The sequence below is a fragment of the Anneissia japonica genome, unplaced genomic scaffold (genome assembly GCF_011630105.1).
Source record: "Anneissia japonica isolate Jap-2015-1 unplaced genomic scaffold, ASM1163010v1 scaffold13852_len218977_cov144, whole genome shotgun sequence".
NCBI classification, from domain to species: domain Eukaryota; kingdom Metazoa; phylum Echinodermata; class Crinoidea; order Comatulida; family Comatulidae; genus Anneissia; species Anneissia japonica.
In genome coordinates, this window is record NW_022738677.1 from 62,820 (window position 1) to 80,358 (window position 17,539).

At 35.9% G+C, this 17,539-nt stretch overlaps 2 protein-coding genes across 2 annotated transcripts in view; both read right to left on the reverse strand.

The window, feature by feature from the left end:
• Nucleotides 1–7,401: 7,401 nt before the first annotated feature.
• LOC117117680 lies at nt 7,402–8,785 on the reverse strand. Its single transcript, XM_033262065.1, has 2 exons — nt 8,433–8,785; nt 7,402–8,228 (listed from the first exon to the last, which is right to left on the reverse strand). Exons 1-2 carry the CDS (start codon nt 8,550–8,552, stop codon nt 7,719–7,721), a joined length of 630 nt encoding a protein of 209 aa, XP_033117956.1. The 5' UTR covers nt 8,553–8,785; the 3' UTR covers nt 7,402–7,718.
• Nucleotides 8,786–10,211: 1,426 nt separating this feature from the next.
• Nucleotides 10,212–17,539, reverse strand: part of LOC117117684 (very-long-chain 3-oxoacyl-CoA reductase-like) — a 12,576-nt gene continuing 5,248 nt past the window's right edge. The window contains exons 3-7 of the mRNA XM_033262069.1: nt 16,017–16,092; nt 12,299–12,474; nt 11,340–11,384; nt 10,855–10,889; nt 10,212–10,353 (exon numbers count right to left, since the gene is read on the reverse strand). Coding sequence (XP_033117960.1) covers nt 10,227–10,353; nt 10,855–10,889; nt 11,340–11,384; nt 12,299–12,474; nt 16,017–16,092 — 459 coding nt within the window. The 3' untranslated portion in view covers nt 10,212–10,226. The remainder of the gene's footprint in view (nt 10,354–10,854; nt 10,890–11,339; nt 11,385–12,298; nt 12,475–16,016; nt 16,093–17,539) is intronic.

Sequence of the window (17,539 nt, forward strand, 5' to 3'; positions counted from 1 at the left end):
AAACTCCATCTCCTGGTTCAAAGAAACCCAGCAAGAAGTCTAAGAAGTAGCGTGAATGTATCCTTCTTTTTGCTGTTTTAAATGTATTTGGATGTTGTCTTTTTTTGTTGTAAAGTTAACGTATTGTAATCAATTTATAAATATAATTACAATCCCATGAATCAGTCTTTATCATATATCTCCCTTAATGATTAAACAAAGGAAAATCTTTCAATGGGCCAAAAAATCAAACTTCAAACATAATCTTCCTCCAAGAAACTTACATTACTCCTGATAAATGTACAGTAATAGATTCTCATTCCTCTGGCAGGGCGAATGTTATCATAGTTTTGGGACTTCTCATGGTAGAGGGGTCACTATACTTTTTGATCCAAACCTTACTATTAAATGTAACAAGAAGATTATTGATGATAATGGGCGTTTTATTATTCTTGATATTGATGTCGAGGGGAAAATACTGTTCTTATAAACCTGTATGCATCCAATGATAGCAAACAGCGTAGTACTTTTTTTTAGATTTATTCAAAAACAAATAAATGACATCCAGATCCACTCAAAAAGTAATATAATTATCGGTGGGGATTTTAACTGCATTCTTGATAGCTCCACTGATCAAATAGGTGGTACTTGCACGAGCAGATCAGACAACTCTAGATATACACTAACAAATTTAATGAAGAGACTTAATCTAATTGATATATGGAGAAAAAAGCATCCAGAAAAAAAAACAACATTTTACTTGCCGTAGAAATACATCAAACTTATTTAAAAGACTTGACCTTTGGTTAATCTCCGAAAAAAATGCTGGTGGTATTGATAATGTGGACATAAGACCTGCTATTCATACCGACCGTCAGGCCATTTATTTGAAGATAGTTAACAGATCTTGTAAGCGTGGTCCAGGTCTCTGGAAGTTAAATAACACCCACCTCAATGACGATAAATATAGGAAAAAAATTGAAAGTATTATTCGTAAGTCAGAACTTGAGTACAGGCATCTTAATCTGGCCTGTTTATGGGAGCTGATGAAAGTTAAAATTAAAGAATACAGTATTTGGTAAGGAAAAGTTAAACTAAAGAATAAAACTTGTCAAAAAGATAAACTGCAAAAAGAGATCAAACAAATTAATGAGAAACTAGTCTTTGATAATAACCATAAATCAGAGATTCTTTTGGATGTAAAGAAAAAACAATTGGAAAAAATATATGAAGAATAATGTAGAGGAGCTCAAATTAGATCGAGAGTAAAGTGGGTTGAAAAGGGAGAAAGAAATAACAAGTACTTTATTGGCCTGGAAAAATCAAAAAGTGAAAAGAAGTATATAAAAAGCCTAAAGAAAGAAATTCGGCCTAACACTTTTGATCCTACTGAAATTCTTAAGGAGGAAGTGAAATTTTTCTCTAAACTTTATTCAAATAGTAATACTCCAAATGATGACATTGAGCAATATTTAAAAACTACAAATATTAGGTGTCTCTCAGAGGTAGACAGTGCCATCTGTGATGGAATCCTGACTGTCACAAAATGTCAGAAAGCGGTCTTCGATATGAAACTTAATAAATCACCTGGAACTGATGGCCTCACGGTAGAATTTTACAGGTGTTTTTGGTATTTAATTGGAAATACTGTTTGCAATGCGTTGAATTATAGTTATAAGTCTAAGAAACTTGAAAGCTCACAGAGAAGAGCAATGCTCAACTTGTTATATAAAAAGGGTGACCCTGAATTGTCAGAAAACTGGAGGCCAATTTCACTGCTGAATACTGATTATAAAATTGCTGCCCCTGCATTATCTTGTAGACTACAAACTGTAATAAAATCAATCATTATTACTGACCAAAAAGGATACATAAAGAACAGATTTATAGGTTAGAACATAAGGCTTGTAGAAGATATCATGCACTATTGTAAAGAAGATCACAAAGAAGGTGTTCTTTTCACAAAGCCTTTGATTCTGTTGACAGAAACTTTATGGTAGCTGTTTTAAGACATGCTGGTTTTGGTGAATCATTTATTCATTGGGTAATTACCATATATAAAGACTCTGAATGTGTTATTAGTAATAATGGATGGATTTCCAGTAGTTTCAAAATGTATAGAGGCATAAGACAGGGTTGTCCTTTATCTGCCCTTTTATTTATAATAGTTGTTGAGATTGGCTACAAACATTAGAAATGATGAAATTTTTCAAGGTATTAGTCTTCCAATAGATAACAATATACAAGCGAAAATATCACAACTTGCAGATGACACAATTATCTTTGCAAAAAACAAAGATAGCATAGAAAGAGCCTTACACCTTGTTGATATTTTTTGTAAACACTCCAATATGAAGCTTAATATTAATAAGACTAAGGCAATGTGGTTGGGATCTTTGAGAAATAATGTTGATAAACCTTTTAATTTAGATTGGGTAAAAGAATTGAATTCACTTGGAATTTACATTGGTTATAACAAAGCAAATTGTGCAGTACGCAATTGGGCGCCAAGGATGGTTAACTTAGAAAACGTGTTAAAGCAATGGAAAAAAGAAACCTTACAGTATTTGGAAAAGTAACAATCATAAAAACGTTAGGACTTTCAAAAATAATCTATAATGCAAGTGTGATTGAAACTCCTGATTATATTGTTAAACAGATTGGTAAACTATTAGCAGATTTTATTTGGAACGGTAAAAAAGCAAAGATCGAAAGAGTATCTTTGATTGGTGACTTTTCACAAGTAGGTATTAAACTACCAGAATTCATATCACAAGTAAAAGCCTTAAAATACGCATGGTACAAACGACTTCTTCATTCCGAAGAAGGTATTTGGAAAGTTATTCCGAGATGGTATCTTTCAAAGATTGGTCCTGATAACTTACTCTGTAGAATAACAAGTGTTGATATGTTAGATAAAAATACAAAGATAAAGATACCACAATTTTACAAAGACGTTTTACTCTCATGTCAGAATTTAATGTTATAAATCAAAGTAATCCCATTAACTATAAAGATATTATCAAACAAAATATTTGATGTAATTGTCTGATTAAGTGTAGAATGAAATCCATCTGGTATAAACAATGGATCGACTCTGGATTCATGAACATTAACGGCATTCTTATAGTTAATACATGGAAAAATTACCCGGAAATTATTAGTTGACTTAAGGGTAATGCCAATTGGATGATTGAATATTTGAACATCTTAAATGCTATTCCAAAACATTGGAAAAATTGTATTAATTCATATAAAGGAAATGCACTTGCCCTCGATACATTACAGCAAAATAACGTGTCAAAACAAAAAGTGTTTATAATCACTTTATATCAAATGTTTATGCTATTCCATCCTCTCAGAGCAGATGGGAAGATGATTTCAATGTTGATAACTAGCCAATTGCATGGAAGAACAAAATTCATTTAATTGATGAATTCAAAATTACTCAATTTAATCTAAAACTTTTACATAGAATTATCCCAACAAACCAGAGGCTATTTAAAAGGAAAAAAAAAGCAACTGATATTTGTACAGTTTCCAAAATTCCTGAAGACGATGAACATCTTTTTTTTCCTGTATTGAAGTTAATACTTTTTGGAATAAAATCAATACTATAATATCAAATTTTTGTAAAATTGAAGTCAACTTTAAACTTATTATCTTGGGATGTCAAAATAGGCTTCCTAATTGGTTGATATCTATGGGGGCATTTACCATTTACAAGAGAAAAATTCTTTTAGAAAATGACCAATGGGGTAGTAGATCTCTATTTGCTCTATTTATCGCCGAGATAAAATGGAGGATCAACTGCAATAATAAGATATTTCGATCTGTTGCATCCAGAGATCTAAAGTGTTTGTACGACTTGTTAGATACGCACAGATAACATTCATATACTGTATTTGGCTGTTGGAATTTTGGTGCCTTGATTTTCTGTATCACTGATGTAAAAAACCAATAAATTAACAATACAAATAAACAATATAATAGAAAATAAATTTTAAAAAATACTTAAAAAGGTGAAAATATTAACGTTGAAAAAAAATACACTTATTGATGATGTTCAGTCATTTTATTGAATATGATTTGAATCTTGTGTTGTTTTGATGGAATGTTTTTTTTGTGATAAATAAAAGAGGTGGTTTCACTACAAGAGATAAAAAATAAAAAAAAACAAATTTGTTCTTAAACACTTCAGAAGTAAAATTCAAAAGGTTTCACTAAATATTTCTTTAACTCATCATAGCTATCCGCCTGATTAGGGGATAAACGTTAATAAATATCTAATGCACTGCCTGTGAGTAACACGCTTAGATTAATTGCCCAATCTCCATGAGGCAAATTCTGGCTAGTTGCGTACCGTTCAAACCGGTTTAAATACGCGTCTATATCATCTTTATTTTCATAAAAGGCAGGTAATTTTGGTTTTTTAGCTTTATTCTTATATTCTACTTTATCGTAAAATGATGTTCCCAACTCAGTGGTTTCTTTTTTCTCTCTTTCTATACTCAAGTGAATTTGTGCAATTTCTATTTCACGTCTTCGTATCTCCATTTGTTCTGCCCTATCCTCCCTTGCTTTACATTGTTGTTCCCTTACAAACTCCTGTACTTCTTCCCCAGTTAAACCAAATTTCTCTCCCGCTTTTATCAATTCACCCAAATCCATGTTTCAAATTAATCACAATTTGAGTTTAATTAAACAGTGAAGTTACATAGTCCTAATATATTTAGGTGAAAATGATAATTCAATATATTCCAATGTGACTCTCAGCGACATGTAATGATCACTCCCGGACGAGCCCCCGAAATATGTCACATGGATCAAGTCAAACAATGAGTCGCATACAACGTTCATGCCATTTCAACAATAATTGAATTCGGAAATCTCTGACAGTCTGTGAACGTGATTGCAGTACAAATAGTTGCTCTCACTCCCCTGCCATGTACGGCTGGGTTGGTACAGCCTATCAAACTCTATCTAGCCTGCCGAGGTCGGGCTTCTATGCGTTTCCTGGTCCTGTTTTGACTGGGTACCATTCGCACGTCTGACACGCCCTATCTCTTCTCACTGATTCCATATGCTCTTGCCCCTTCCGCCACCTAAGTATAAACAATTCATGTAGGTCTCTAATATCACTATTAACATGTTTAACGTTTAAAACGGCGGATTCAAATTACAATAAACGCAAAAATAGAATTAAATTACTAGTGGCAATCATATATCTCAGCCTGTCTATTTCTGTAAGACCACCCGGCTACAGGCAATGGTTACTTTCATTTCATTAACCAAAAGAAAACCTAACGCTTATTTCAATGAACCTTATGTCGTAGGCTGGGATTTGCACAATGACACACTAGTACAACGATATGGCTGCTGATCTGTATGTTTCTTTATTCTTCAACCAACTTGAATTCCAACAATCAAATCACCAGTCTCAAGTAAAACATAAGAAACAAAAAAACCCTGCAATAAACAAACAACTCATTGCAGTCATGTAATTTACTTATGCCCCTCTCCCACCTAGGTTGATTTCATCCAGGAGTCGCACGAGTTAAAAACTCGTGAAACTCGTGATCTCCATACGGGCTTACTACGTGTTAGCTACGAATGATGTACGACCTTACGGAGTTGGGTACGAGTTATGTAAGAATTATGCCGAGCGAAACACCGAGTTCACTAGGAGCTTACGAGATTATTATGAGCGTTAGGAGTTGTACCGAATTAGATATTAGGTAAGGGCATTCCAAGCTATTAGAATTGACGTTCTGTTTTGCAAATTCGCATACAACATGGAAGCCAACAGAAATATTTTGGTGTTCCTAGAAGAAGAGCTACTTATAAATGCTGCCATTGCGGCTGTTTTAGTTGCTAGGAGCCAACGTAGGGGAAGGATGAAGAAAAGAAAAAGGCGTTTTTGGACTAGACCCTGGTTAATGCGCAGGTCTTTGCATGGACAATACGAAGCTTTAATGTCGGAAATGGCAATGGAGGACCACACTGGATTTAGGAACTTTCAACGAATTGATCCTGAACTTTTTCAGGAAATGTTGGTTCGTGTTAGTCCAAGGATCCGAAAGCAGGATACCAGAATGAGAAGGGCACTTGATCCGGGATTGCGACTGGCCATCACCCTGCGATACCTTGCCACTGGGGACTCTTACAAGAGTCTGGAATACGGATTCCGTGTGGCAAATAACTCGATATCTAAACTGGTGCCGGAAACATGCGAGGCTATTATCGCTGAGTACGTGGGGGAGTACATGAAGTGCCCAAGTACTCCAGAAGAATGGAAACTGGTTAGCCAGGCCTATTCCAAACGATGGAACTTCGAAAACACAATAGGAGCACTAGATGGTAAACATATCGCCATCAAATGTCCTCGAAATGGCGGTTCCATGTATTACAATTATATATTTAATAAGGCCTATTAGTCAACTATAGAATTATAATAACCCAGTAACACAATGCATTTGAATATTTTAAAACTCTATGACATTTCATTTATTTACCAGTTGTCCTGGGGTGGATGTAGGAGGGAAGGGGTGCAGACGGTACAATCACAGCTTCTATATTGTATTAAGAAAAATAATGGTTGTGTTGTATTGTATTGTTGATATGAATTACCGGTAAGATTTTTAAGGTACAAGAGTGCAATTTCCGGGCACCTTGAGGTCCATATTCTCACAATTTTCACACCCCATGTTGGGGCTGAGGTGGTATGCATTCTCACGCACACCTTACCGTCAAATTTTGCATCTGCCCCAGTTGTCCACATAATGTATGCCTATATTAGGAATATCTCTTCAGTCTATCTATTTAATTTCTTTTAAATTTAACTAATTTGCTTTCGCATTGGAAAGTTATTTTATGCTGTGTTTTCCTTTAGGTTCCGCTGTACTCTTGGCATGTTTGAGCAAGACCCCAAAACAGTAGAGAGCATTGTGTTGGCTTGCTTCTTGCTACATACATGTGTATATATAGATATGTAATCTACTCAGGTCCCGCTACCCTACCGTGGCCAACGACTTAATGGACAGGGAAGACCCGGACACACATGAAGTAATTCCAGATCGGTGGCGGAAGCAAGAAGCACTGACAGCCCTGGAATACTTAAAAGGAAACAATACTACAAAGGCTGCCAAGGGTCAACGTGACTACCTGTGCTCCTATTACAACAACCCTGTTGGCAGAATAATATGATTTAAGGTATGTATGTATTTTGAAGAATAAAACAAATAAATAAAAATAAATATTTTAATTCCACAGTTAAACTATTTGCTTTCTAAATAACCAAGTTCAACATTGAAATAAAACATGCCAATGAAGTATATATTACGAACTTTATTATATGTGATTAAATTTACATTAAAAACGAATAAATGTAAATTCAACAAGATATTTACTCATATTATTAAAATATTTGTTTAAAAACATGGTAAATGTAACATATTTAACAATGTATAATGTAATCAACACCATCTTTTTGTAAATGTTTCTCAATATCCATGTCATACTATAAAAGAACTACCCAAAAATTGTAACTCATGCAATAGGAATGTGGTATAAGCAACAGATATGTATCATTCACAACTTTTTATCATATTTTAATGTTGTAAGTATACAAAAGGTCTTTGATCTAAATGTAGTTGCCAAAATTTACTCTAAATTGGTGTTTGATTTTATTTGCTCGGCTCAAATTTGAAGTGGGGGATATGTCTTCTGTAGACTCGACGTCAATGGGCATAGTGGTCGTATATGAAGCCAAGAATCCACCCGAGCTCGGTGTTTCTATAGATATGTACCTCCCCCTGGGTCGGTAAACTTCCAAACGTAGGAGTTGGCGATAGACAGCAATTTTGGGTGCCGGTCGGGTAACTGCGATAGGAGGATTGCATGTAGGGTTTCTGATGTTCGGCGTCTCCAGACACACTCAACAGAGGCGACATAAACGTGGGAGTGGAGAGTTGGGAGTAGCGATGTGACGGAAAAATCCGGTAACCTTGAGAAGAACTCTGAGTATATAATTCGGACTGGTTAGGTGCTGCATGATGGCCTGTTGATGCAGAGTGTCTGACCACGTACGATTGTACCAGCCTCATGTTGTCTATTGTAAACTGGTACCAGTTTTCACATGGGATAAGTTGTATCTGTGTTTTCATATACCCCATGTACGTCTCATCCTGCTGCTCGTGTGGAGACATTTCTTTGCGGATTTTGGCCAATTCATCGGCACGGGTCAGTAACTGCAATGCAAAACAACAACAACTTTGGTTTAGTTAATTATACACCATGCTATGCTGATATTAAGTTATCAAACAAAGGCATGTGTCCATTCATTTTCCTTCCGAATTGTATGAATAAACAGCAAGAAGTTGCAATTCAATAAAATCAATTTGTCACTAGATAATAATGTATCATGACATAATAACATAAAAAGCAATTTTCACCTTGCCGAGCACCTCAGATTCTTTAGTTTCAGTAGCCTTGCATTTTGGCCTGCTCTTGGTCTTGACCTTTAACCTTGTTCCAGCTTCATCAGAGATCGAATCTGTGCTAACCGTCTCCATGGCATGAGGAGCATCTCCCTGACGATTATCCTCCTCCTCCTCTTTCTCATCATCGTCATCATCACCACTACTGGGTATGGCGATGGAATCTGATGTCTTAATATCTGGGAACTGCAACGTTAGTTATAGATTTTAGCATTCAAAATTTTGGAAATTTAGGGGTTTCAAAGGCTTAATATTTAATCGATTTTAGAGTCTATTAATATGTAGAAAATACATATATTTTTTTTTTCTCCCCGACGAATTGTGCTTTTTCTCCCCGACAGGAGGGAGAGGAAGCTTTCCCTGGCAACCCCCCGCCCCCGCTAGCGCCACCCCTGTTCAAGACAGTGGAGTGCATGTCTCGTTAATTATGAATACTTTTGTTTATTTTCAGGTTTTCATGACACAAGTTCTAAATGGTTTTCGGAAATGATCCCTGTCAAATCAGCTCAGATTGCCAGAGGAGTTCAACTTATTGTAATCGAGACATACAACATTGCATGTGACTAGAATATTTACGGTAGATGCGAACATATCTACATGACAATTACATTTAGTTTAAATAAAACCTAAAGTCCATCCGTTTTTTGCTCTTTGGCTAAAGTATTTATAGACAATACAAAAATATTTTACACTTTGAAATGTTATTCATTTTAAACATGCAAACCCAAATAAAAATTCCAGATTGTTTTTGTATTTTATTTGTTTGTTTTTGTGTGGACACAGAAAAATAATTAGAGATGATTATTTTTACATTAATTTTGTCAAAAATCCATCAGTGAAACGTTTTGCATATACAAGATGAAATTTTTCAAATTATATTTTTATTGACATTAGGGTGTATTCCAGAATAAAACCAGTGGCGTATGTAGATGTCTTGAAATGGTGGTGCTGATGGGGGGTGGGGCGAAGGTGAAGTGGGGGGGGGCTCGATGATCAGTTGAGGGGCGCTGATTCGTCAATGGAGATGTGCACACATATCAGTGTACCGTGGTCACTGTGCATGGGGTTGTCTGAGTTTCCATGCTGGTGCATCTGCGCTTAAACTTTCTTTGTAGCTATGCATTGCGCGATGTGACATAGAATCAACCTTTCAATGGAATTGGGTATCCATTCAATTATCTCAAACTTGTCTTTTTTTTGGTGATAAATGGGGGGGGGGGGGGGGCGTCGGGGGATAGGTTATTGGTAAAACATTGTGACAGTCGGAGGTTAGGAACTCTGGGCCTAATATTAAGTTGTATTTGCATTGGATTAATTTTGTCGAACTACCCATGCACCTGGCCACTGTGACCTAAAAATCAAGTGAAACTACCTGCATAATGGTCTGTCCATCGTCACTATTAAATTTTTTTGGACGAAAAAATGTTCTATGCCCATATATCTGTCTCTTATACACATCTAGATGTGTATAAGAGACAGCTTCATAATAGGGGTTTTGTTTAAGACATAGAAAGAACCTAGCTACCAAGCTGCCATAAAATAGGAGCTTATATAGCTACATATTCACATAATTCCATAACAGACCAGCTGGGAGCCTATTTTTAAACAATGTTACTGTATTTTCCCTTCTTGACAGAAAAAACATAACACAGCAAATCAGTTTGTTTTTTTTATTAAATTTTGTCACTGATGTGTATGCTTTATATTGTTTAATTGTTTGACTTTTTAGTGTAATAATTGTTTGACTGTTTAAAAAAAAAATGGCAAAATATATGAATGAAATTGAAATAATACCTTAGTTGCTGAGTAAACAGTTAACAATGGACATGGTGTTAATCCCGACGCAGAGGAGATATTGATGACGGCTCCTTTCCTCCTATGGAATAAATCAGAAATGATAAAAAGTAGAAAAACATTGTAATGCTTAAAGATCCTTTCAAAACTATGAAATTTTCTTTGACAAAAAAAACTGTTGTATGCCCATATATAGTCATGATGTGCCTATATATGGTCACTTTTATTTGTAACTTTTATTTCAGCCCTCCAGTTGAAACACAAGGAGAGGAAACGATGGAATTGAACCGGGGACCTAGAGACCACCTTTCTTAATTGTACTAATTTGTATAAAATTATATAATAGAAAGTACATCTTTAAAAAAAAAAACCTTCCACCACATATAAAAAAAATGTTGATGCTTGACAACAATCCCCCTTCCTCACAATTTCCCAATGACATTCAACTGAACAAGGAACTGACAGTTGAAACAGAGTAAACAAAACATTTCCAGGAAAACGTTTTGAAAAATCGAACTAAAATATAAGACATATTAAAGTTATACTTTCTTAAATGTACTAATCTGTATTAAACTTGACTCACCTCTGCTGCATTTGTGGAAGACATATTTGCGTCATCTGAAATAATGAAAACATTCTAGATGAATAAAGTATCAATAAAACTTGACGAATTGTCATCTTTAGCACTATACATTACTCCTGTAATACATTACTGAAATTAGATCCCGACTTAATGAAAAAATAGGTCTCTTTTTAAGTAATTTGCTGTAAAATTTTAAAGCAAGTCATCATCACCTTTAATTTCGAACTGATTGAGGTATTTCCCATATCATCTACTACATTTCACATCCTTCAACTTACATGTAACTTGCGCTTGAAAGCAATTTGCTCACTGACGTAAGTGGACATAATGCAGAATTTTACAGAAAGACCCTTTTATACATTAAAATAAGAGGGGGCCCTCATAAAGGACTCAAACCCAGGACCCTGGATTGTAAGACGAGCACCTTAACCACCAAGCCATTAAACTCCACTTCAATCCATGTTCCAAGGGCAATGAATACCTACCATTGCCATCGACAAACAGTTACAATTCAAAATGTCAACAATTGTCTGAGGGAAAATATAAATGAAAAGAATTTTTTAATTACAATGCGTATACAAGTTTTATAATTTCAACAATTGCACTGCAGATAATGTGGTTCCTTGTGATGTTTGTGATGCCCCCTCCCCAATTGCACCCCATTCCCCATTGAAATGTAATTTCTGAAACAAAACGATTAAAGTTTAAAGTAGCTAAAAGTCACATTTTTCTGAAACTAGCACCCATTCACTTAATAATCGAGCCCAGACTCCACCTTCTAACACCCAATCACACCCCACCCCACCATCAAGTTCAAGTTCAATTATTGTCATATAAAAAGTAAATGAAAATTTGTTTTCCAAGGTTTACAATAAAAACACTGACATACTAAAATACAATACAACCATTTTAAAATTCATAGATACGCCAATGGTTAGGATAGGTTATTGGTAAAACATTGTGACAGTCGGAGGTTAGGAACTCTGGGCCTAATATTAAGTTGTATTTGCATTGGATTAATTTTGTCGAACTACCCATGCACCTGGCCACTGTGACCTAAAAATCAAGTGAAACTACCTGCATAATGGTCTGTCCATCGTCACTATTAAATTTTTTTGGACGAAAAAATGTTCTATGCCCATATATAGTCATGATGTGCCTACAGTATATATGTAGGGTTTAGACAACCTCAGCCTCACTGTGGTTGGGGCTGAGGGTTAAACTGAAGGTTATAGCACAACAAAATGGTCAGAAATGGCACATTTACGGTAGGCCTTAAAATTTAAGCACAATTATCTATATTTCTTTCTTATTTATTAATTTTTCAAAATGTTAGGGGGCAGGGGCCCTAGAATCTGTCTGTGCACAATTTTATTGTATATCAATTATTCACATATGTGGATGTTGGTAAAAAAAAAAAATTGGAATATCATTTATTTAGTACCTTTTTAGCATTTTCAATTTCAAGAAAATACTTAGGGAAGTCATAAGCCATGCCAACATTGTTAACTAGAACACCTATCTCCAGGTCGGCCAACTTCTCCTCAATGTCGCTGTAGATCTCGGGTCCAAGGCAGAAATCCACTGCTATCACTCTAGTCTTTACTTTGTATCGACTTTCTACAACAAGGAAAATGAAATGAAAGCATAGACGTTAGCTAAAGCCTTGCCGAGGCATGGGGCTCATAGGCAGCGGTTGGTGGCACCAGAAATTTTCAGACAAGGGGTCCAACAGAGGGCTCCGAGCCAAGTGGGCCAATGAAGCCTCGGTCTACGGCCTGGAATAAAAATGCCATTTTAGGGTTCACGAGGAGAGTTTTTATGGCTTAGTATGGTCCAAAATGAGGTTTTAGACCACAACATTAGGGATTAGCAGTCAAAAAAAAAAAAAATTTTTTTGTCATTATTAATTCAACGTCATAGTGGTGCGTGGGATGACTGGGGTCCAGGCCTGCCCCGGGCTGGTGCCATCACTGCTCATATGGCTGCAGCTTATCCCCAGTTTCAAGTAACGTGAAGCAGATGAGTGTGGGGTGCTCCCCTGGGTGGGATGCTAGTCACCGCTGGTTACTGCCAGCAATTCGCTGGCACTCATTTACAGCTGGGTAGATTGAAGCAATGTGGATATTAAAGTGCCTTGCTCAAGGAGCACAAGCAAAATGCACAGCGAAGGATTGAAACCCTGACCTCGAGGTTGGGAAACCAAACCATTTCCACTCTGCCAAAGCCTTTGAATTGTTGCTTAGAACCAGGCTCTGGATGAAAAAGTTTTTTTGAAATGCTGTACAACTGATTTTTCTCATACACAAAAAGGGCAAAAAACTTGGAATCGGTTTATTGTGATACAGATTTTTTAAATAATTAAAAATAGCGGGGGGGGGGGGGGGCGGGGGGGGGGGACTGTGGAAAAAAGGGTGTTCATTAACTGTTCCTAAGTTTTCGTCACACCCTTTTTGTGTCTTAAAAATATCAGTTGTACAATTTATATTCAAAAATTTTCCTCCAGAGGCTGACTTTAAGCCAATGGTGAATGATAACGTGCAATGGTTGAGGTTTGTTTTTTTTTTTTTTTAGAGGGAAACTGTCAATTTAATATACTGTAATGGTTGTAGTATTATTGTTTAATAGTGTTTTTTTTTTTTTATAATAATGTATCCATTAAACAATCATGCACCTATGAGTCCTTGAAGTTTGTAATTAGCTGTCTTACCAATAGGTAGTAGGAGGGGAAGGGGGGCAGAATTAGTGGTTTTTTTTTCAATAATAATGTATCCATTAAATAATCACGGACCTAAGAGTCCTTGAAGTTTGTAATTAGCCGTCTTACCAATTAGTAGGAGGGGAAGGAGGGCAGAGTTGAGTCGGGTGGGGGAAGACCCCTGGATACATCACTGATTACAGTATTGGGCACCTTATAAAATACCCTCTATTATATTTTTCAAAAATGCTGATTTTGGAGTAAACAATGCAGAAAATAGAAGAATTTGATAATGAAATATATATAAAAACTTTATAAACAAAAGAAAAGTTGGCAGTATAAAATAGTGAATATTAAAACAATAACTTCCAGAATAAAAAAAATCAATGAATTATTAAAATTGGATAATAAAAATATCTAAAATTGGACAGCATATAAAATGGCCATCTACTGTACAACATGCCACGTTTAGAAATGAGTCTTGCGTATTGCTATAAATAAACTCAAGAACGATTAACTATTCAAGCATACTGTGTACTGAAAGATATTATTCGTGCATGGTTTACTGCTATTATTTAATGCAAAAATTATACAGGTGCAACTTTCGTTCGAATATAACAGATTTTCCTGAGGAATTATGACACACCTATTCATTTTTTTGTTTTGTTGTACACTGTATGGGGAAAGCAGCATATTTATTGCAGTGCGCAAGTTATATTCTTATTCTTGCATGCATAAGCCTAAGCCAATTCATATGGAGCTGGTAGGAACTGTGGTTGTATCCCCGAGCATTTGATTTGTTCAAGATTGCTCCAACGGAGTCCAGGTAGTAATAGCCTTGTTGTTTATTGGTTGATCAAGAACATACCGTAAATGCTTGAATAAGTGCAGCAGCAATTTATAACATTTTTGGAGGCTTCAGTGCCGTGCTTATTCGAGAGTGGCGCTTATTCAAGAGCGACGCTTATAAAAAAATATTGGAGTGGTGCTTTCCATGTTACCTATCTCACCTTTTCCCGTAGTTCAGTAGGCCTATCATAGGTCCTACGTCATTATAAATAAATATTTACAAAAGACATGCTTGTGTCTTCATTGTGTTGTTTATTCATCTTAACACTGTATTAAAACCCTGTTCCTCAAAGTGTTTCATTAAAAACTGGGTAATATATACTTGAACATATACTCGAATAAAAGCGCTGCGGTGCTTATTTGGGGGTGGCGCTAAGCTAAAAAAAAATCTGGTTTGGTGCGGCGCTTATTCAAGCATTTACGGTACTGAACTTAATAGAATTTTACAATAACATTGAACAGAAAATACTGCATTGCAGCATTGTTGAAATAAGTAACGTTTAACTTTTAATATTCAGTGGCAAATTCAAAGGAGGCCCAACTGACCATCACCCACCCCAAATAGATGGAAACTTTAAAATAAATTTTAAGTCTGAGATTTTCCAGCCATCTAGGTGCCATAATCACAAATTTTCTTCTGGTATATATCCTTCATTTGTGAAAGTACCTCCCCGGGCCCCCTCTACTTTGAATTCCTGGATCCGACACTGATATTTGCTCCTTATTACATATTTATGGAGCCCTTGGATTGGATTGGATTTATTTGGTGTAAACACCAAGGATAGCTCACGAAAGTCTAGAAAAAGACTTATTTCCAGTGGGGTCCTTCTGGTGGTGATTGGACAGTACACCGGGAGACAACCCCCTACTCTTTTCCGAAGAGTGCACTGCGTTCTTTAACATGTACATGGGCCATAATGTACACGGGACCAACGGCTTAAACATCTTATCCGAAGATGAAGCATTCACATACTCTTGACACAGAACAAGTTCTTGTAATCTTGAAAGCTCTGATGAGGGCAATATAAGAGGTAGTAGAGCTAAAAAGTTCTGTTATTGTTAATCAATCAACAATTAATCAATCAGCTGAGTGTTTCTAGAGCTCCTCATGAGGGCAGTATAATAGAGGCAGTAGATCTGAAAAAAATCTATTAATCAATCAACTATTGTTCAATGAGCCTCATGAGGGCAGTATAATAGAGGCAGTAGATCTAAAAAAATCTATTAATCAAGCAGCCAAGTGTTCCTAGAGCTCCTCATTGCAGCTAAAAACACAATTATCATAACAAAAGGACCATTGCACAAGTCGGTAAATTATTACAGTTCGCTATCCGATTTCAGACCACTTTGGGACATGAAAAGATGGTCTTGGGTTTTTTTTTCTCTAATTAGAATGTTAGATTTGTGTTAAAAGATAGATGAATGTTATTTGATTCATTTAAAAAGTGGTCTCGAAATAAAGGGGTCTCGGAATTAAAGGGTCTCGAATTAGATGGTGCACTGTATTAACATTAACACTATCATAATCGTATTAATGTATTACTGTAGTTACTCTTTAATATTATTATTGCTATTATGAGTATAAATATGAAATATGAGTTATATAAAAACTAACCTATTTCAGATGCTGTTGCTTGCAGTTTTGACAATGTTCTACTTATGAGCACTATGTTTAACCCCAATTTAGCAAGCTGTGGAACAAAAAAATCAGGAGATTAGTATTAGATGGCAATTTTGTTTTCTATCTGAATAGCATTGCAGTACCCTCTGCAACTTGGGGATCAGATTCAACACTAGCCATTAAAAACTAGTGGTCTAGTGGTTAAGACACCAAGCTGGTTATCTGGAGGTTGCGGGTTCGATAGGATAGGATTGTAGTATTTTTGGTGTGAATCACACCACAAATAACCCACTAAGTCCGTAGGCTTGTTTCCAGTGAAGGCCTTCTTGTGGACTGTTGAATTCGGCAGTACGCCAGAAGACAATCCCCTACTCTTTTATGAAGAGTGTACTGCGTCCTTTAACGAACACAGGACCAACAGCTTAAATGTCTTATCTGGCAGACGGTTCGCTGGCTATCTTAACTTGCATATCAGTCCTCAAGCTGAAATAAAAGGGGATCAGCGACGGGATTTGAACCAGGGATTAAGAGATTTCCTTGGTTTAGCGCACAAACAATGGCTAGCACCAGTCTAGCCGACTGACCTATAGTAAGCTGTTCTGATTCTCACCCAAAAACATTTTCAAGATTTTTTTCACAAGTATGTGGGAATGTGAGATGTCTGCGTACTTTCAATCGTGAAAGCACCCCTCTTCCTGACTCAGTCGATGAGCTTAATTTAAATAGTTGGTGACGCAATCATCAGGACAGCTTTGTCTTTCTGATGGACACTTGTCTTTCCATGAAAGGCGGCTAACATTAATAATAAAATAATTAATACTGAGCATTCTTCAGTACCAAAACATGACAGGTAGGGCAGTAGGGCACAAACATCATTTCTATTTAAAAAGAACTCAAAGCAGCATTTTTTTTTAGATAATAATATGAGTACAATAATTTAAATTATTTTTTTTAATGTTTCGTCATTAAAGCAGTCATTTTATCATTGTATGGAAATTGCAACTATCAGGACACATACTATACCATTTCCAATACAGTACTCCAATACAACTAGTTGCGCATCAAGGAATTCGAAATAGAGGGCGCCCAGAAAATCAATTTTGCAGACAGAGGGTCATACTACAGTACTGAAATTGGCAGAAATGGCACTCTCACAAAAAAATTTGTTAATTTAATTTTGTTTTTCTCCCATTTTTCTTCTTGTAAATTTTGAAAAATTTAAGAGTGCGATTGCAGCTTAATCCAACACCCATTATTTTCTACCTACAGTATCAAAATATTAAACTAGATTTGAACTCGTCACTGAGGACGAGTTAGGTGATCCGCCGCACTTTGTCCCTCATTAAGATCACGCGGTGCTGATTGAAAAGTGTCATAATATGCTAAAATATGCTGTAATTAGTTTTGTTAAAAAAGAATAATTTTGAGCATTTTAAAAGATTTCCGCATGTGTACACGTACGTCTTGACGCCCGTGAGCACGGTAAGAGCACAAAGAGTGACTCCTGATATGAATAA